Genomic DNA, 21,120 nt, shown 5'->3' on the forward strand with positions numbered 1-21,120 from the left:
GTAGACTTCTCTAAGTTACACCAACGATTTCTCTTCTTCCCTTCCTTCCCCTCCCCCTGCCGCCTCTTGAGAACCGCCTGAAGGCAAATATAATTGGAACCTTGCACTCGCTGCAGACACGGCATGAGCAAGAACATAATCCAGGGTCAGCAGCAGGCTAAGGGCAGCACTGCCCTGCGAGCAGAGCAGCACGGGGATGCTGAGCATGCCTACAGGCCGGCCGTGCAGCCAAGGCAGCGCTAACAGACCTGAGAGCCAGCAGCCAGCATTGTTCTCCGGCAAGATCTGTTCCCACTCGTGCTGAGCAGCTTTCCCAGCTGAGCCATCGCATCTCGCATCTCTTCCCCCTCCGAGGCAGGAGGCTGCAACGCAAGGGCCCAAGGACCGGGAGGGTGAGGGGCAGCGGGGGGCTGAAAGCGAGGATCTGCTTCCAGCCCGAGCAGAGCATCATTAACTATTAATAACAAAAAGGCTGCAATGCAGACAGCTTGAAATCTGGTACAGCTTACTAAATCACAACTGCATATGGGAGCGTTGTACTACAGGATACTGATAGAGCTCCACAGATCGCAGCCCTTACCTTGAAGTCTCATTGCAAATGAGAAATTCATACGTTTATATGGAGACCACACAGCGCATTTCTCCAGCCACACGGCACTTATTTGTAAGAAAGACATTTGGAAAATAATAATAAAAAAAATCTTCTGGTTAAAAATTCATTTTAAAAGCAGGTCTTTGTGAAACAGAATGTTTTATGCCAAACAATTTACAGACAATATTCAATAAAGCACAAGTGCAGATCTCAGGCTGCAATAACATCTGGGGAACAAAAAATGATAGCCATGCTTACCTGACACAATTCCTTCACTAGGAAGAAATGATGAGTGGCTTTCTTCTGAAAAGAGCCCTTTTAAAAGCCAGCCTCTCTCTCAAAGCCACAGTTCCAATTTCTTCCCACCCCACTTTAGCAAACCAGCAATCAGTAAGTAAATACGGCATTAATAAGCAGGGCATGGCAGAGCATTTTGCTTACTGCCAAATGGTTACTTTTTTTTTTTTTTTTAATTTTAAATAATGCCCAGCACACTTGTCTAGATGGAGCCCTCTCTGGATCAATTTAGCTGATCCCCACTCCCTTCCCATTCCCTGGACAGACACGTCAAAGCGTATTGACCTGCCTTTCGGGGCGCTCCTCCTTGCTGAGGCACAGGATACCTACCAAGTGTTCCAGAATGACAGGAGGACAAAGGGCTAAAGGAAAACGGGGGAGACAGACTGGAGAGAAGGGCCAGATCACACCGGCACTACCATCAGCACGTAATTTGGGCAGCGGCAGGCCTCCAGAGCTCTGAGTAAACCACTGTGTTGGAGATACATAAAAAAAAAAACACATTCAGCGAACTGTAAAAGCAGCAAGAGCCGCATCAAAACAGTCAGGGTAGAAAGCCACCAGGGCAGTGCTACAACGGCAGCTGGCAGGAGGGTGGTCCACATACTAAAACAGAAGTGAAACAAGAACCATGATAAATCTGGAGTCATAACCACATCAGAAAAAATGCTGCACGTGCTTGAAGTGTTAACTTGCCTTTTTCGGGTGTTTTATTTTATTTTGGGATTTGAATGTAGCAATTCACTACCTCTGGGAGTAAAAGTAAAAACTCTGGAAAAATATTAAAAGTTAATAAACTGGGGGAAAATTAAAAAAAAAAAAAAAAAGCTTCTCAGGCATCAGAAGCCAGCACAGCTCACTGTTCCATTTCTTCTTCTAGGACAGAAGCTGGCAACCTCTCAAAGCGTTCGGGACGGTATTATTTTTTCCCTTACACTTGAAGTTAAGCATGCTGGTAACATTTTTCCTCCCGCCTTCCCGATTCCCACCGAGTTTGGAACTCGGCAGGAGCCAGGAGCCTCCCTGCACAGACAGGAGACAGCAGAAGCCGCCCGTGATTTACAGGGCCTTGCCTTGGCGAGGGACGGTGCGCACCGATACCTCCTCTGAGCCCCGCAGGTCTGGGGCTCGGCAGAAGCCGGGAGGCAGCGCGTTGCAGTCGTGCCTGGCCAACAGCGGGTGACTGATGTTTCGAGAGAGCTCAGCACAAATCAGGACCTGAGAGCTGCTTCCAGTAAGAGATATGACCTGCTGCATGCAAGCCAGCGTCTGCTGGCACGCTGGAGTTGCCATGTCAGAGCCTGCAAATTCCCTCTGGTGGGATCAAATGAGAGGGTTTGGCCTCCGTGGTCAGGGACGTTCCCGATTCCAACATACCCGGTGGAGGAGCACAGTCACACAGCCACAGAAATGCTTTATTTAGAATGGGGGATTATTTGTACGGAAAAAAAGACAAAAACAGAAGAACGTCACATTGGAAGTCGACGAACAGCTTATGCTCACCAACACTGCTCATGAGCTATTTATGTAGGGCACTGCTCTCTTGGGCTGCACAATGCCAAATGGATGAGATGTTGGAGAACAGCAGCAGATTTTTTTTTCTTATCCAACATATGTTTGAGGACTGAAGCTAAAGGACTGCAGCCATCTCTGATGCAGTCCACGTTAAAAAAAAACAAACTTGCTAGAAGTGGAGATGGACTCAGAAGAATACGAAAAAGTTACTGAATGTAAGCTGGAAAATCCATTTAGTCCATATGCCCAGATCACTAACCAAGAGAGAAACTGGACTGAAACTTGCAAGTATTAGCAGGAAATACCTCACAGGAAAACACCAGACAGTAATACGCTCCTCTGACCATGAAGCTGTACAGTCATGACCCTGGTCCTTTTCGATTTTTTATATTTCAACTCAATCCATATCCTCTGCATAAAACCAGGAGCAGGCTTTTCTTCTTATCACCATGAAAATGTCTGCCTAGTCAGTAGTCCCCGAGTTACACATAGCTATTTAAGCAAGTTTCATAGAGAACTGATGTATGATTCATCTCTTCTGCTGTTTGTGAAGGCAAGGTATATTTACACGATCCAAACAAATCATCCGATGAGAATAAAAGTGATAATGCTGTCTGAGCTGCCAGGATCACAGACTTATTCAAAAAAGCATCTTCGCATGACAAAAAGCTAATGCTACATTAGACAGCTTTTCATTAGCAGGAAGCTAATAAATTAATATCCTCAAGTAATTAATTACAAAGACTCCAGGCAACAGGAAGTCTCACGGCACACACGTACATTCGAGGTTCATACAGATGTTTAGAGCGTGAGCTCCAGTTTGGGGAAGACAGCACCAGATGCACTGAGTTTCTGAGGGGCTGCCAATCCGTGCCATCAGTTCTCACCCTGAAAATCAAGCCAGGAACTAGTGTTGACCACTGATGCTTTGTTCCTTTGAAAAACATGAACAAAAGATTATTCATTTTAAAGCTCAGCTACGTTTTCTTTGCATCGAAAGCCTACCTCTGGACAGCAGTGGAGGTTTCCGAGATCTCATGGATTTTTCCATCTCTAAGTCACCAAGTTTTAGCACACGTACTAAAACCCAGACTCACAATAAGGTTAGGCAGAGCCTTCATAGCATAAAGGAGAGCAGAGAGAGGAATCACAGGACCTGAAATTCACCCTGTTGTGCCTCTCAATAGGAAATACAATGCTATTTTAAGTACTATGATCAATTCCTAACAAAGGAAGATGGATTCACTGCTCAGAACCTTCAAACCAAGCCTGAATGCCTTTTGTGGAAAATATGCTTGCGTTAAACATACTCTGAAAACCCAGCAAGACAAGCGAGAATAAAACTTCATAGCTCAATTATTCAAGAGATCTTTATTACTAGATCATCTAAATGGATCACTTTTATTGCCAACAGTGCTGAACATTAATTACGATTCAGGACTTCACTCTGCTGTATGCTGCATTGACACGTGAAAAGATACTTTTAACAGAAGAAACGTTGATTTTCCTGTTTACAATTAGTTTTATTGATGTACCAGAACAGAACATACCAGCAAGTACCACTTACATTGGATCCGCAGCATCCGCAGCACAGCACTTCATTTACCTCACCAAGAGTTTGGGATCTTACCTGGCAATGGATTTATTAGTCTAGAGTGCCACATCAGCAAAACAAGCAGCTAAGGAAATGTTTGAATGAAGTTGGAGGCACTAATCTGCAAACACCTAAAAATAATGCAAAGAAAATAAGCAGCAGCTGAGCATTCAAACCTACAAGTTCCCATGATTTAGTTCATCAAAATTCTCAGTCGATGCCTCACAACTGGTTAAGTTGCGTACAGGACCGATGGTGAACGAACTGTTTACTACTTACCACAAGAAGCCATAACTCAGTTTACCTTTTTGGTTTTGTTTTAGAAGGCTCTCTTTTGCACAAAATACTGAGCTGGCTCCTGTCCCAGCGCTTCGCAGCTCCATTAGCAGCAGACAGTGACCTGCCAACACATCTAATGCCACCACAGCAAACACATGCTGCAGCACAGACACCAAGAGCCTGGGATCTTGCACCTGCACCGTCCAGAACGTAACGTCCCTCGTCCAGCACATGGCACGCCACGCAGAAGCTAAGCAGCCTCGGTGACAATGGAGCTCATTAAAGTGACTTTCTAAAGGACAGAAATACCCAGCTGCCTGAGCAGGACATCGCTCAGAAAATAATCATCTCTGCTCTCTCTGCCTTTATCCACAGGGGAAGCCTAAAAAATGCATTCCAAAAATGAGCCTGGGGACTAACTGCATTGAATACCAGAAACCTTGAACTCTGTAGATATGAAGTGCCATTAAGCCAGTTATTTTACTCCCCTCCATTCACCTCTTCGTGTTCCAAATGTCAAAGTACATTATTTTTCTTTCCCTGGAAGATAAACTTACTTTAGCACTTCTTTCACTCTCTCTTCCCACTCCCTCAGCTCTATTACTTCCTTTTCAAATACAAAGAAGGACTTGAATGCTGAAAAGCTTGTCCAGGTTTTTCGCCCCGCTACATCAAATTGTCTATTAATAGCTTCTCTACCTTTGAAACTTGGTTTGCCTGCACTCTAATAAAGTTAGGAAATAATGTCCGTCTTTCACGGAGTCCTGGGTTTTCTCCTCACACTTCTGCCAAATCTCCATGATCTCACTTCTCATTTGCCCTTTTAACTGACAGCCTGCACCATAAACAGAGGATACAAAACCTGGGATCAATTCAGTTCATAAAGGCGTTTCCTTAACAGGCGCATTGCCTCCCATCACAGCAGGGCAAGGCAGAAAAACTTGATGGATTCTCTCAGCAGTGAACTGAAAAAAAAATAGAATTTGGGTTCAGTTACCCAATTAGCTTTCTCTCCCAATCGTGGGGGGGCACACCTGCCCCTGAAGACATGGACACTGCAACAAACCTACACATCCATGCAATTCCCCCGATCCTGCCCTTCAACAAAACGCTCTGATACCCTGCATTAGTATCCTCCATTTAAGGCTTTAGCTTGTTTACCAAGTTTGATGCTTCAGATAAGCTTTTAAGGAACCTGTGAACAAACTGATTCCCTATTTCTCCTTAAGCACAGAGGAGACTGAGAAACAAGCCTAGAGAACGTTTTACCATCTCAGGATGACACCTAAGGCTATCTTCATTTTTCAGGCACACCCATTTTCAGGACTCCTACATCTCAGTCTGGATGCTTGAATTGTTACAGCCCACTCGTGTGAGTGGGAGTTGAAAATGGAAAAAAAAAAAAAAAAAAAAAAAAAAAAAAAAAAAAAAAAAACTCTTTTTACATACCCAGCTTTGGTTCTTCTGAAAAACACCAGTCCTGCAGGCTTAATTAAAAACAAAACAACAACAAAAAAAAGCAAAGGGGAATAAAAAAAAAAAAAAAAAAAAGGATGACAGAGTCACTGGCTTAGCAGCACTCTAATTCCCTGCCAAGACATAAAATTCTTTCTGTTCCTGCCTATTTTCCCCAGACACCTCCACCTCCTCTTCCCCGTTAAACTAAACCAATATGTTCACACAGTTAAGCGTTCCAATAACTTGGTCAATATAAAATATTCACAGGAGTTCCAAATCAATCAGACGAGGCTAATTCCTCCCTCTCCATTCAAGAGGCAGAAAGCCTCCGAGTATTGCAAGCACACTGCTGTTTCTGCCTCCCCTGGCAGCTCTGCAAGGTTGTCCTCCGGTGGAACAAATAAGAACTGAATCCTGAGGGTATTTAATGACAGCACGGTCCAGATTTCACCATGTTTTATCACTTTCGCAGGTTGGAGATGTTAAAACAAGAAGGTGTCACAAACCCTACTTAACACCTAAAATTTTGTTAGGCAAAACTGAATGAATACAAATCAGAACATATGGAGCATTTCTTCTGTCTTTCTTGATGCAACCCACAGAAGTGATTAGCTTGGCTTGTGACCAATTTGACATCTTGACAAATTAGTCAGCTCCTCATAGCAAAAGGATCTCAACTATTACATGCTTAGGCAATCCAGGTTAATTTGACTATTACTCAACTCTTCTGCCACTCCCAATTATTCAAACCTCTACAACAAGGGGAAAACCAAAAGGTCACGGCCACATCTACAACAGAACACAAGGCATATCACCACCGGCATACAGAGAAGCCTACTGGCAACCCAAGTTGCCACCAACCCTTGTCATCAGAATGCCAGTGACTGTTGGCCTGCTAAATCATCAGAAAAAACATTCAAATGAAGTAATTCCAAAGCCTTTGGCGCTACAGAGCCTCGTTAGCATTCAAACTTTCTGAGATTAGCATTCACTGCAGCTCTGGCTACAAAGCTGTGAAGGCACCCTGGTTCCACTTACCACTCAGCTTCCCAGCCCACAAATGGGCTGCAGACAGCGGAGAACAGCACCAGGGGAATCCATTTCAGGAATGGCTTCCCGGGTTCATACCACAGAAACATCAGATGTGTGGTGGTGATGAAAAACACATTCTCTGTGCTGGGAGGAAAAAAAAATAACCAGACTGTCCTTAAAATAGGAGCTAAATCAGACTCCTTAGCAGAACCCTATGGTTAGGGTCACAGGCAGCACTTAAACTCACTCGCTGACACTAACTTGCATAGCTGGCACCCTCAAGCACAGCGTGGCTAAGACAGAGCTTTCAGTGTTCATCCCAGCACTGTTTCTATCAACTCCTCCAAGGTCCTTACACACAGACCTATATTTAAGGCTTACCTAGGTTCTTACCTCACTTATTACATCTTTGTTTTTTTCCCCGTGGACCTTTCTGCTCAACACACATCCTTTCACGAGGCTGCTACACAAGTAATCCTTGTATTCCGCCGCAGTGACAGCATCGGTCCCTTCTGCCTCATTCTGACTCCTTTCTCCATCAGCATAACCTACCGGGGTTGGGTTTCAAGGCCTTTGAGACGCAGCTACAAAATGCCAACGCATGCTTCTGATTCACCCTTAATCAAAACCTCTGTCATCATCTCCTTCAACGAAATTTTCCATGTGCCACCTTGGAGTTTTATCCCTGGCTATCCTGCAGGTTTGACAGATAACCGAGAAATAGCAGTAGGGCTTCTTGGTTCTCCTTCAGAAATCTCTTCTCCCTCTCCTCTGTCACAAGATTTCCCAAGGTTAGGCTCCCGTACACAAACAACACATCATTATATTCTCGTTCCAGCTCCCTCTCCTTGTGGATTTTGTAAACTCTGAGGCACAGATGATTTTAGTCCTGTGTTTGCACAGCACCTACCATAGGGAGGTCTTGGTCAAAGAGAGTCCTACAAAGCAAACAGAGCTGCATGGACACAGAAACACACAGAAATGGTCACCTCAGCAGTTCCAGCACCGAGGCTTGGCAGAAGCTTATCACGGGATTCGCAGGTTGTTTACCCTAGAACATCTCAGCCTTACCTTCAGACAAACAAAATGACAAATACCCAGATCTGGTTTTGAAGTTAACCACCCCCAATCTTTCAGAACCAAAATCACACCACCCCACTAAATCCGCGCTCTATTTATTGCCTGCAGGACCAAACAACCGATAGACCTGTGCAACACCCTGCTGCCAACACAAGCAGCCTTGGCGTCTTTTCTAAGATGAACGGCCACCAGTTGCTGCAGTTTTAAGCTTCATATTAAAAATGGAGTGCCTAGTTGCAAATAGCATTGCCTGGGAGAAGGGAGGTACACTGGAAGCCCTCCAACTGTAAGGACAGGATCAGATGTTTGTGAGACACCTGAAATGCCCTGACCATAGAAAGATGCAATAGACAGACCCGATCTATAGAGAAATTAAAACGTTGCTCAGCAGGGAGGTACCAAGAAAATGCTGGACAGGCCTAGGACAACATCAGACGGAGCGTTTTGCACAGGATGATAAAAGATCCAAAGCAGGGTCAATAATTTTGACTCATGCATCTACAAGGAATGCAGCCTAAGCTTCTCCCTTTTACGCTTACATGACACAAGACATCTTTTTCCCCGCGCAACACTTGCCATTGCCAACAGTTTTATGCTACCTACCTTGGTGGTTTGCTGTTTAGAAGGGAAGTAAAAACACCGAACACAGCAAGGTGTGCGGCAATGACATTTCACAGCACGCATTTCAAAGCATCTTCACGATGCCTTCTAGCTGCAAGCGCAATTACATTAACTGCTCCATGAAGAAGTTTAAACATTTCTTTGTAATTTATTTTTACAGATAACCCGCAGAACAATTTTTGCTCTATCTTTTTTCCCCAGGTATGCATTTCCCATAACGCACACAGAATTTAAGTTAGAAACTGCTGCAGGTTTAACCCAGACACACAGGATAGCTCCCCTTCAAACTGTTAAGCCATTTGGCATGACTCTGCTAAAGCAGGACTTCATTTCCTTTCAGATTGTTACAAAAATCACTCATTAGAGTACTTGACCGAGTATTTTCCATGCTAAATAATGTTAATAAAGTGTTAGGAAAAACTTTAAAGGTTTATACAGAAACAGCCAGTAGAGCAATAGAAAAATATTTTCAAGCACGACTTCACAGCAAACACAGCCCTTAGTCCATCATTGCTGCTCCCCGTGAGAGCCTTTACCACCACAAATGCTGTCCACCACAGAAGCCACAGCCCTGTTCTCTTCTCCTAACCACCAACACCAACAAAACCCAGCGGAGGTGAAGTCCTGCATGCTCTGTAGCACGAGCAGTACAGCAGCAATTTTCAAGTTCTCTAGCATGGCGGATACATTCATTTGTGTTTGAAATGCCTCCAAGTTTTAATACCGTAAGTGCCAATTCCAAGAGACAATACCCTATTACCACACTTTTTTTTTTTTTTTAACTACCTTTTGCTTCAGTTGCTAGATGTAGACTTCTTTCAAGCACATCTTCCACTCAAGACTTCCCTAAAAAAATGTAAGCTATTGAACCAAATGCCTCCAAATGTCCTAAGATCTTGAAGTTTGTGTCCACAGCTGCATTTCGTATGAGAGGTGTGCAAAACACACCACTTGCAACTCGGTCAGCTCGGCTGAGGGCGAGCTGGCTGCTGCCCCCAGGTAGCCCCTGCAGGTCCTACCTCGTGCTGCCCGGGGCCCAACTGAGGCCAAACAAAGAACAGCGTGGGACGTGGGCACAGCTAACAGCAATGCAGAGAAAAAAGCTCTTGGTGTTTATTAGAAGTGGCTTTCGGTAGCACAGCTGCATGTTTAAGTTAGACACCATTGTCTTCTGAGCTCTGGAAAGAAAAAAAAAACCTCCACAGTAAGGAAAAGGTTAATTCTGCTGGTCCATCAGTTCAGACACTAAGCTCACACTCCAGAGAGATTCTGAATAGCCCGAGGGCGGATAAAGCTGCAGCCAGTTTGCACTTTACCAGCCATCTGATAAACTAATCCTCATCAAGGCTACCTGCCTGTTTGAGCTCTCGTAACCAACACAACTCAATTGCAGCCCTAGTTAAAAATCAGCTAAAAGGGAGACCCAGCAAGAAGCACAGATTCAGAGACAGCCTGACTGCGTAGCATGGGCATGCTCCGAACCACCTCTCCACGTCCTGTGGGCAGTGCAGACACACCCCAGTGGCAGCCCCATCTGCCCCAACACCATTTATTGGAGAAGCACCATCCAATTTATGAGACCTAACTCGGCATGTCCCAGATTTAAGCTGCTGTGCTATCCTCTGCAGCACTTGATTACCAGTCAGCAGCCAACCATCCCAGCTACGCTGCTGTACAGGGAGCTGTGGGCTCTGCCCTGCAGACACAGCCCGTGGAAGAGAAGGGCACGCCTGCTGTGCTGCCGGTGAATCCCCCTCTCAGGGAAAACCTGCCAAGCAGATACTTGCAAGTCTTGGGAAGAAAAAATGAAACACAGCAATTAAGAAGAGCTGCAAAAATAGCTCAGTTCTACAACTGCCTTGAGAAATGCCAACCCGACAGCCTTAGCACCAAGGAGCGCCCATGGCCCTCGCTATGATTAATGGAACAGCAAATACCGGCTTCGCTGCTGCTCGGGCTCTTCGTGATCGATTCCTGACTTGAAATAATCAATGCTCTCGGAGACTTGGTTTTTCAGAGTTTTTAAGGAGCCATTACCTTTGAGTAAGACCGAATGCAGGTATTGAACTTCACAATTAAGACTTTTCTTCGCAAATTTCTCAGTATTTCCTTGTGCTAGAAAACAGATCTGTTGCTTAGAGAGCCATAAGCCTCACAGGGCGAGATGCTGCCTCTTGTGCAGAATACAGGTCAAAGAAGGAACCTTCCTTTTGTCAATACACATCAAACTACGTATGGATTTCTACATCTGAGCTACCATGGTCCTTTCTTCTTCCTTCCTCTGGTGAGCACACACGCAAACAACCCCTAAGCACCAGTTACTCCATGTGCTTGCCCAGTCCTTCTCTAAGAAGCGCTGATCAAAGACAGCTCAAGAACTGATCAAAAGGCTTTCAGAAAAAGAAAAAATATTAAAAAAGCAAATGCAAAAAAAAATGCACCATGTTTTTTTCCCCACCCTCTCTCCCTCCAAATGCTGGCCAACTCAGTCTTCAAACCCTTAAGGGTTTGAAGACTGCATCCCCTTACATTGTCCTCTGCTCAGCTGAAGGCACGCTTCTTTAAGCGGACTTCTCTTCTGTAAGGGAAGGAAAAACACAGAAAGAGGACCAACGGCAGTGAACTCGTGAGTTCAAGGTGCCTGGAAATCGGTACGCTGCCGTGACATAAAACACACCTCAGGAAACAGCCACGAGACGCCGTCCTTTTCCCTCAGCCAACAAACCTAAGGGCTCTCTGGAGATACCGACAACATCCAAATGAAAGGCACTGACTGTAGAGCTCCGCCGTGTTCCCATACAAACTGCTGTTACTTGGCTTTTAATCGCTCAGTATTTCATCGGAAAAGTACCATATGGGCAAACTTCAGGCTTAACTTATATTCTGTATACCACATTGGGAACCAGTTGGTGAGCTGTGATCGACACTGCCACGTTATCCAAATGCGAGCCACACTCAAAAGCATCTGAAGGGTAAAACATTTTAAAAAAAACAACTTAGATAACAGAAAATCCAATGCCAAAAGCATTTGACAAAGGAAAAATATGAGGCAAAAGGTACACACACACACACCCCCCTCACTTAACCCAGACAGGACGGTATTAAAGAGCTCCCAAAAATTAAGAAGCATCAGTAAGCAATTTTTCCAACTGCCAACTGAAAGCCAAGTCTTTCCACGTTAAAACACAAAAATCTTCACCGTGTTTGATGAAAGTACTACATTCAGTTTAAAAAGAAGCCATCTGATGGAATTAGAAAGTAAGTTACTCAATGAATAATTCAACGTGGAGCCAGATTTTCCATGTTATATTTTATCGAGTTTGGGGCCTGACTGTCACCAAGTTGAAATTTTGTAAAAATCTACAGGCAACAAAAGGAACAGATTAATACAGGCAAAAATCTTCTAAAGGAAAAATACAGTCCAAAGCAGCAAAGTACTTGAACCATTTTCTATTTATACAAAGATATTGAAGCTTCTTGCAATGAGCCAAAATCGATTATCTTTTTTAAAAGCTTATGCAGAAGCTAAGTACCCCATTACACGGAGAAGTTACCTATCAAATTAAGAAATAGTCCTGACATTGTCTAAAAATACTCACATGTCACATCCTGACCTATATACAAATGTTAAAATATGACAGTATACAGAAGGATCAGGTATATTTAGGACAGACCACCCAGATTAATAGTTCGCAAGCCAGAAGTATTTCATTATCCTTTCCCCCCCATTTTTTTTTTTAAGCTTTACAAACTGCTTAGCAGTTATTAAAAAGACCACCATGGAGGTTTGACCAACACCTGGCAGACAGAAGTACAAATGAGCCCACCACAGGCAATTTGGTATCGTAATGGCCATCTCCGAGTCTCTCGGGTAAGGAATAGCGAAGGAAAGCTCCCCGTTCACATGTGCCAAGAGGGGCAGAGAAAAGCACAGCACAACGAATGAACTCATGGGCGGCGTGCAGATGGCAAACGAGGGATGACTGCTCACGTGCACCTCCCGACACAGGAACCAGATCGTGTCTGAGAGAGCTGCAAGCGATCCCGCACGCAGAGCACAGCTCCAGCCGGACCCAGCTTTGCCGCAGGACATTGATCAAGTCACCCAGATTCAAGAAGGATTCCTACAAATTCAGTTAGGAAAAATCCAGCAAAGATAAGGCTCAGCAAGCTCTGCTGGATGAAGTCAGAGCTCTTTGTCCAGAAACTGCTCTCCCCACACCTTCGCTTGTGTGCACACCTACCTACACCGATCAAGCTGCCAAGGGTGACCAGGGCTGCAGAACTGAAGCCACCTAGATCTTTGTGAAGCAGAACTATGAGACAAAAAAAGCTACAGATTATCGGCAAACTCCAGCCAAAGGGAACTCCCCTTCACAAGATTATCGATAGCAACTCGTTTAAATCATCCATTTCCTATGGTTGTGCCAACAAATTCGTCTGGTTGGTAACAGTTTGGGGGCTGTTCTGTTTATTTGGAAAGGCGGTAAGTTTACATGCCGTGTTTCAGGAAGGAAGGGAAGCCAGGAAGAGAAAGAAGCAAGGAAACATGCTGGAGGACTGGCAAAGTGAACCCCCTTTGCCCGTGTTCCTCCAAAACCCAGCTTCCTGTTCTTTCCTCACCAGCCACACGGGACTACCAAGATGGGGCTTGGGCCACAGGGCAACAACTCAGCACGTGGTCTGTCTTTCACAGAGCAACCACACACCAGATTGTCGATGATCATTTCCTGGAGAGCCCTGTTCCCTTCACAAGGGAGTACAACCTGGTGAGCCAACATCACCATGGGTCAGCAGCACCCATCACACCTAGCAGTGCTTGTACTGCTAACTGCAGGCACTGCGACGTCTAGGAGCATGCAAACATCACATCCATGTACAAATATTGCATGCAGCACTTCACTGAGGCATCAGAGGCATGGGCTTTAACATAGAGATGCTTAAGTTTCCCTCAGAGGGTTTGACTTCACATCTGTTTTTCCAAAACTTGCCTTTGCAAGCAAGTACAGCAGCAACAGACACGGAACGATCACGTTACACGTTGTTCGGAGATACATTTCCTTAATCGAGTGAAAGAAGAATTTATTCTTCCTGAGCGAACAAATCCCAATTCACCTGCAGTACCAACTCCCCGCGTGACAGCTGAGCAGGTTGGGACTCAAGGACTGGCTCCAGCAACCACAGCTCTCAGAGGTATCTCCACCAGCTTTCAAGCCCTTCGTTAGGCCACAGGTCCAGAGCCTTTTCTCCAGCTCACGCTGCTCCTGGCCTCAGCCACTTGCCGCCGGCTGATCCCACACCACCTCCCCAGCCTCGCTACCACAGCTTGGAGGGCCAGATGGTGAGCTGAAAGGAAACTGTTCAGGGTTAAAAAATTAAGCCAGCAGTGCCACCAAGAGAAATGTCTGTGGAACCACAGTCTCCAAAACTTCTAAAAAGGTTGCCATGGGAGAGCCAAGCTAGAGGCCTTAATGTTTACCCTACATCTGCTGTGCCCACGAAGCTCCTTACGGAGCCCCTGAATTAGCACAAAACCGCTTTCTCTCTGAGGCAACAGAGGCAACTCCCTAACCACCAGGGTAAATTCCTCCATTCCACTCAATTCTGACAAGCAGTAACAGCTGCTTAAAGAGCAAAGTTAAAAAAGAAAAACCTCAATCAATGAAAACATTCAAAAAAAAAAGTCTAGAAAAAAAAAACACAGCAAAATCTCAGATTCTTCTGGTTCCTCCACTCTCATCCTACCTTATAACGTGAGAGTTAATGGTATATGAGAATAACACACGTCAACTAATGGCAGCAACTTCTGAGTAGGTCAACACGATGAAGGAACACGGCTTTCATTTAGCCGCGAACGAAAGCATCTCCAGAAGGATTACGCACACCCACGCGGTGCAGGCCTCAGTCCCTGCCTCAAAAAGCTGGGACAGAAAGCATTCCTGCACCAGCACTGAACGCCAGCACCCACAGCATGAAGCCCAGCAAGGAAGTCACGTTACAGCACTACGCCAATCCGCGACAGCCACCTTGTTGCCAGCTGCAGGGCACCTTCTGAAGATGGTCACCACTCACTTTCCTCCGGAGAAAGCAGAAGCAGCTTCTTCAGTCCTACTGAGAAGGAAGGTCAAGCCTGATCCCAGAAGAGCTTCAAGACCACTGGGGAAGTAAACATCTCTGCAGCTCGCCAGGAGTAAAGAAGAAAGAGCTGAGCTTATTTCTGGACACGTTTCAGAAGCACCACTTTCCCCTCCCACTACTTTCATTGCCATAAAAGCTCTGGTGTTCCCAAGCAGGTTTTGAGATCTCAGCATCTGCCCAGAATGAATGGCTTGTTATGAAGTGGCTGCTCATCTCTGAGAGGCCTAACATGACTGCACCGGCCTGTCAAGACTCCTCCAAAACTTCACGCGAACTGCTGGAATGAGAAAAAATGATGGAATGTGAATATGGAATGACAAACTACCTGCATGCGTGGTACATCCACGGCATGAGTGAATGCTTTCTAGATGGACAACTACCTGATAAATCTCTATGAATGTCTTCTGAAAGATTTAAGTAGAGGATCAAACCTTTCCCTTTCCACATCTCACTCTCTCACTCACTGCTGATCTACTGATTACTTTGAAACTATGTAGCAAATTAATAATCAAGCTGATTAATTAATCTGCCCCCGAGACTGGGACACCTCAATTCTGTTTGCAATCTTGATATTTACAAAAACCTTCCTTAAAATCCATCAGCCTATTTATTTGTTGATCTACAGGCTCAAACTTCAATTAGCACAAAAGCGAAGAGGAAGAGAAGCAGGGCACAAAGCTCTGAATCCTTGCAGTCGGTAACAGGAACGCTCCCAGGTTTGATCTTTGTGTGAAATTACGAGGAAACTGAACACCAACTGGACTAACTCTGGAAGACAGATGAGGTGACATTCACAGACACAGGATGACAAACTCAATCTCATTAGAAACAGAAAGGAAAAAGGAAGTTTTCTTTACTGCTGAGCCAAGAAGAGATCGCCCAGCTGATATGCACCGTAACTTACAAGACCCTGCTTGGCTTCAGCACTGATTCAGAACAGTAGAAACAACTGGTAATTGTCTAAATCCACATGGCTTTTTCTCCCACTCGTTTCAAACCAAATTCAGAACTAACACAAAATGCATCCTGCAACAATATCCCCGGTCTGGATGCAGAGGTGGCAGCGACACGGTGAACCGTGGCACGTTTTTAACATCATCTCCCCGAGCTGGAGTAAATAACGTGACAGGCTTCTCACCCACAACGTGCTCTTCATCTTTAACCCAGATGCTAGTACAGAAATATGTCGTGTTTTTAAATTCCACTAACCACCAACAAGCTATACACAACTACTTGAAAGCACATTGCTTTATTTACTTTATACAATAGTTTTATTGAAGATTTTTCTGCAGCCTTCAGATTATTACAAGGTTAACAAGTAAAAGCTGCTAAGCATGTAATACTAAAATAAGGAATGAAAAAAAAATGTTCAATTTTAAACAGAATAGCTTAAATGCATTAAAAAAATATACTGTTTCACTCTAAATACTAGCTCAGTGAAAGGAAAACAGGAGAACATACAAACACCATGCTAAAAATGGCAGAAAACATAACACACAAGTGCAATTCCGTGCCTATGACAAAGCCATGCTGCATTCATGAAGTTTCAGATTGAACTCCGGGCCATTAAAAAAAAAAAAAATGGAGAAGAACATCTCTATGCACAGGGAAAACAAATTTAACTTCATCTTTTCATGAGAAACTCTCAGCATATGGAATACTTCACAAAAATAACTCCTTTCAATTCAGAACTGATAAGTTTCCATTACGGGTTGTGAACTTGTGTTGTCCTGATGTGAGGGCAAGCCAGTCACACGACGCATGGCCCGCCACTATCCCCTTCCAATGGCTTCAGTAGGCAACTGGATTTTGAACAATTCCTTCTTAGCAAATTGCCAAAGATGAGATACCAAGAAAACATGGCTTATCCAAATTGTTAATGTATTTTGCCCCACTGTAGCTTATCAATTTTAATGTAAATGAAAGTGAAGCAATGGCTTCAAGCCCTGAATATCAGGGTTTTTATGAAGGACATACATACAAGATGTCTGACACAATGGGGATGATGACTTCTTGCCATAATGCAACGTTAAATGTTACCTCAGCTTATCACGAGGCTCCCAAAGTATTTAATTCTTTATTTTATCTTCCATTGTGTAGATGTCATGGCAGCAAAACTCACACATTAAGAGAAGCAAAGGCAATTAGAGATCACAACATAACTAATTCTTGTTAAGGGTTGCACGCCAGGTTTGCAAACCTGTGTCCATTCTCTCACACAGAGAAGCCATGGAGATGGATATACGACTAGATTCTATATACGACTGCAAACCTTGAAAATTCAAACTCTGAACTAGTTCCAGTAAGCAAAATAATTAAACTTACTTAAATTAAAAAAAAAAACGCATTTTATGCACAACACAGGAAAACACATGCACCATGTTCATGTCAGACCCCAGCAGTAGTGATTAACTAGGCATTTTGTAACCTGTGCCCCAGAAAGCCATTCTTACAGGATAGCAAGGAGCAGGGAGATCAAATGGCATCAACTCCACCTCTTTCCTCCTGGCTATTTCTTTATTTGTGCAGATTTATCACTGCCATCATAGCCGTATAGAGACTTTTCCAGGCAGTTAGCAGGAAGGAGAAATAAAGTTGCCAGCTACCTCTAATAACACCCACTGCTACTTGCAAACAGCAAAGTAGCTATGAAATCTCTCAATAATAATAGTGAAATATAGATAGATGGGTACACATAAATATGAGACTTCTTCCACCACGACCATCCCTCTTTAGTTTTAATAAATGCTCTCCATGCAACAGGAATGAAAGATCAGGTGGTCTACAACTTGCTCAGGATCAAGTTGAGATTCAGACCATGGAAATTATCAAGAAAACTCCTAGATTAAATTGCATCCATTGCACATGTACAGCAGGTGTTTTATCCATCTGTAAACACTACAGGATGACTAATGAAGAGGCACGTCTCCCAAACCCTGCCACAAAGGGTCTAAGCATTCAAGAACAAGAGCAGTCATCTTCCAAAGACCAACAGTACTCCCAACCAGTGCTACTTGTTCTCACTGTATTCCCCACTAGTGGTACCTCAATAGGAAAAGTGCTAAGTGCACATTTCAATAAAATAACGAGAGAAAAGACACTTTGGTATTTTCTTCCCCCCTCCCCTCTTTTTTTTTTTTTTTTTAATACTAAAGAGTACGTACCAACTATGCTGCAATCACAAGCAGCATGAGGAAGCAGTTACTTAGCATGCTTTCAGGGAGTTGGAGACACCTCTTCAGAAGAAGACACTGGGTAATGGACAATTCTTCTTAGTTTTACTACCAGGACAGTAATTTCAACTCGGAAAATATTCAGGAATTTATTTATAAAACTACAGCCACGAAACTAAGTACCACAACTGGAGTCTCCATTTGCCTGCTCACCAGCCGAGGGGACAGCCCAGCACTCTGGGCTGCAGCTCGTGATGTAAGGGGTTGTTCTGCTGACAGCCCATCTAACAAAGCTTGGTTTCTGATGGCTTTGCTCCTACAAAGCCCTGTGGCCACTTCACATTAATTACGTCAGTTGCCTCCGTGCGTTCCTAAATCCTCCACTTGAACAAACTCTCCGTTTGCCCATAAATTCCTTTCCAAGCACTCACGCCTACCCTCACGGCTTTGTTAACCCAGCTCTTTCTCGTGCCCTTCAGCCCACCTCCACCTAGCAGCAGCTCCGTCCCCCGCGGCCCACCTACCTGGGCACAGCGCTGAGCGCAGGGCAGCATATGCCGGAGCGGTTTGAAGCTGTGCACATGCTGCCAGCCCAGCTGGAAGCCACCTTCGCTTCCAGGAGCAGCGCACGCAATGCCGTGACCTCCTTCCCTGTTTTTTTTTTTTGGTGGAAAAGGGCACTCGCTTCTCAGATGTCAGCTTTCACAGGCTGGGGTGAAGGTGATCTTTTTATCAGACCACTCCATGCTCTTTAATTGGTTGAAACCAACAGAGGGGTTCACACTTACTAAGAATGAAAAGCCACCGAGATGGTGTAAATGATGCTTCCTTTTGAAACCAGGACTAAAAAAGGTAACTCAGCTCTAGTTGCTTTGCAGCCATCTCAAAAATGCCCACTGATACCTTCCTCCTCCTCCCTTCCTGCAGAGGAGGGCATCATCTGTACTTCTGCAAAGGCCACCCAGCTCAGAGGGACCAGGAATACGCAAAATTGATAAAAAAAAAAAAATCAGTTTCAACATCTTTATGCTGCGCCCTGTGGGCAGCAATGGAACTGTCAAGGAGAATTACCATTTCAGCCCAGTGATGAGTAACAGAAGAGTCTGCAGCTATTCCTAGGGACAACCACCTGAAAGGAAAGCCACGAAGGCTAGGAGCGGCTGTGGTGGTACGCATGGAACCGGGCCTGGCAGAAAAACACCCCTGTTCTTCACTGCGGGCAGGGGAAGCCGGTATGGCTACCAGCAAGTATCCAACTCATGAGAGCTTCACATTAAGCACTGCTGCAGGACAGCCCAACCACCAGAAGCTACCTGTTGTTCGCAGAAACCTTATCGCTTCTCCCTCGGTGATTTATGCCCGTTTGCACCTTGGGGACAGAGAACAGCTGAGAGCAAAACCCAACACTGCTCTCAGTGGGAGCAGCGATCCTCCAGCAGCTCAGGACGGCCTGGGACTCATTAGACCCAGACAGCATCTCCAAAACCCTCGCAGGCTTCCGGCACCCCAAGTGGCCAGCAAGCCCCTGCAGCGTGGCGTGGCAAGGAACCCGGGCACACAAGGAGCCCAGTGCTGCACTGCACCCAGGCACTGCCCCCAGGCTCCGTGCTCGGCTCGCAGGTAGCTCGGGTCCGTCCCCAGGGCGCTGTGCCACGCGTGGGCACACCCTGAGTCATCCTGCCTGGGGAGCGTGACAGCTCTTCCTCCAGCATCCAGGGGTTGTAAGGAATGGGAATTTGAGGAGAAAAACCACTTGGAGAGCAAAGTTGGGAGGAGAAGGGCAGGCTTACAGCAGGCAACACGCGTTGCCTGCTCAACGTAAGGGAGCCAAGCCCTGGGCGCCTGGCTCGAGCGCCCTTTCTCTCTTTATGGCAGCTCTGCTCGTGGAGTTTACAAATGACGGGTCTGACGTGTAAATGTTAGTACACAGCTCCCCAAACCTTACTCAGTGTTTCCATAACTGCGTGCAGCTCGTGGGGAAGACTCTCCCGCAGGAATAACACCCGGAGCAGGCTCTAAAAATAAGGTATTCTAGACTATTCTCACCGAGAGCCGAGGGGCGAACACACCGCATTCCACGCAGAGGGGCTACGGCTAGCGGGAAGGAAAAAAACAGCAGCACCACGTAGTAAAAAGGGAAAAAAATAAAATAAAAAAAGCGGCGATTCAAGTGCCACACGCGCTCTGCTGCACACAAAGCTCGGTGGCGGAATGCGGGGGTTGCCGGGCTCCCTGCAGCCCGCCCGGCCCCCAGGCCCCGCGTCCCCGGGCGTGTCCCCGCGCCGCCCCGGGGGGGCCAAGTCCCGTCCCGTCCCTGCCCGTCCCGTCCCGTCCCGTGCCGTCCCGTGCCGTCCCCTCCTGCCGCAGGCCCGGCCGCTTACCGCCAGCTCGGCGCTGCGCGAGTCCCGCTGCGACACGGCGCGGATGACCCCTGCCCGCCAGCGCCCGCTCTCCGCCGGCTCCTCGCCGCCGCCGCCGCCGCCGAGGCAGAGGAACCGCTTCCCCACCAGCTCCGGCCGCGTCTCCACCGCCATGGCCGCCGCCGCCGCCGCCGCCGCGCAGGCACCGCACCAGCCGCCGCGCCGCGCCGAGCCCGCTCCCCTACGGGCCGCCCATGGCGGGGGCAGAGCGGAGCGGAGCGGAGCGGAGCGGGGCTCGTTCGCCTCAGCCGCGGGCTCGGGTCCGCGCCCCTCGGCCGGGCCGGCGCCGCGGGGCCGCTCCGCCGCCGGCCGCCTGCCACAAACAGCCGCGGGGCCGGGGCCGGGGCCGGGGGCGCGCTCCCTCCTCCTCCTCCTCCTCCTCCTCCCCTCGCCGCCCGCCCTCAGCGCCGCGCTGCGGCCCCGACCACTCCGCCCCCGCAGCCCACTGCCATGGCGACCGGCACCACGCGCCGTCTCCCTCCGCCAGGCAGCGCGGGGCGGGGGGCGAGCGGCCGCCGCCGCAAAGAGTCCGCGCCCGGGGCTCCCCCCCCAACGCGGGGCCCTCAGCGCTCTGCCCGCCCCGGGAGCGGCCCCCTCGGCCCCGGGCCCGGCCCGCGGCTGCCTCAGGCCCCCCCGGGCCGCCCGCCCTCCATCTTCCCCGCACGGCCCCTGCTGAGGTGCCGCAGGCCCGCGCCCCTCAGCCGCAGCCCCCTCAGAGCCCCCCCAGCCCCTGTCACGGCCCCGCTGTGCCTCCCCCCGCTCCCCTCAGCGCTGTGCTGCGCAGCCCGGCATCAGGCCGTGGTAATCCCCCACTGAACGTATTTTCCTTCGCCTTATCTCCAGGCAGAGCTTTCACAAACTTCGGCCTTTCTTTGCTGGGCCGCTTGCTTTCAATAGAGCGAGTTAATCATCTCTGAGCCA

General features: G+C 47.0%; 1 protein-coding gene across 3 annotated transcripts in view; it reads right to left on the bottom strand.

The window, feature by feature from the left end:
* JMJD1C (jumonji domain containing 1C) overlaps window positions 1-20,512 on the bottom strand; it is a 184,829-nt gene extending 164,317 nt beyond the window's left edge. Inside the window, exon 1 of one of the 3 annotated variants that reach the window (XM_084526466.1) lies at window positions 20,161-20,507. In XM_084526466.1, the coding sequence (XP_084382592.1) occupies window positions 20,161-20,313 (153 nt within the window). In that variant the 5' untranslated portion in view covers window positions 20,314-20,507. Of the gene's footprint in view, window positions 1-20,160 lie in introns of all 3 variants that reach the window. The other 2 variants (XM_084526469.1, XM_084526471.1) reach the window with 2 other exon arrangements.
* Window positions 20,513-21,120: the final 608 nt, after the last annotated feature.

This window comes from Aythya ferina (assembly GCF_964211825.1).
Source record: "Aythya ferina genome assembly, chromosome: 7".
Taxonomy (NCBI): domain Eukaryota; kingdom Metazoa; phylum Chordata; class Aves; order Anseriformes; family Anatidae; genus Aythya; species Aythya ferina.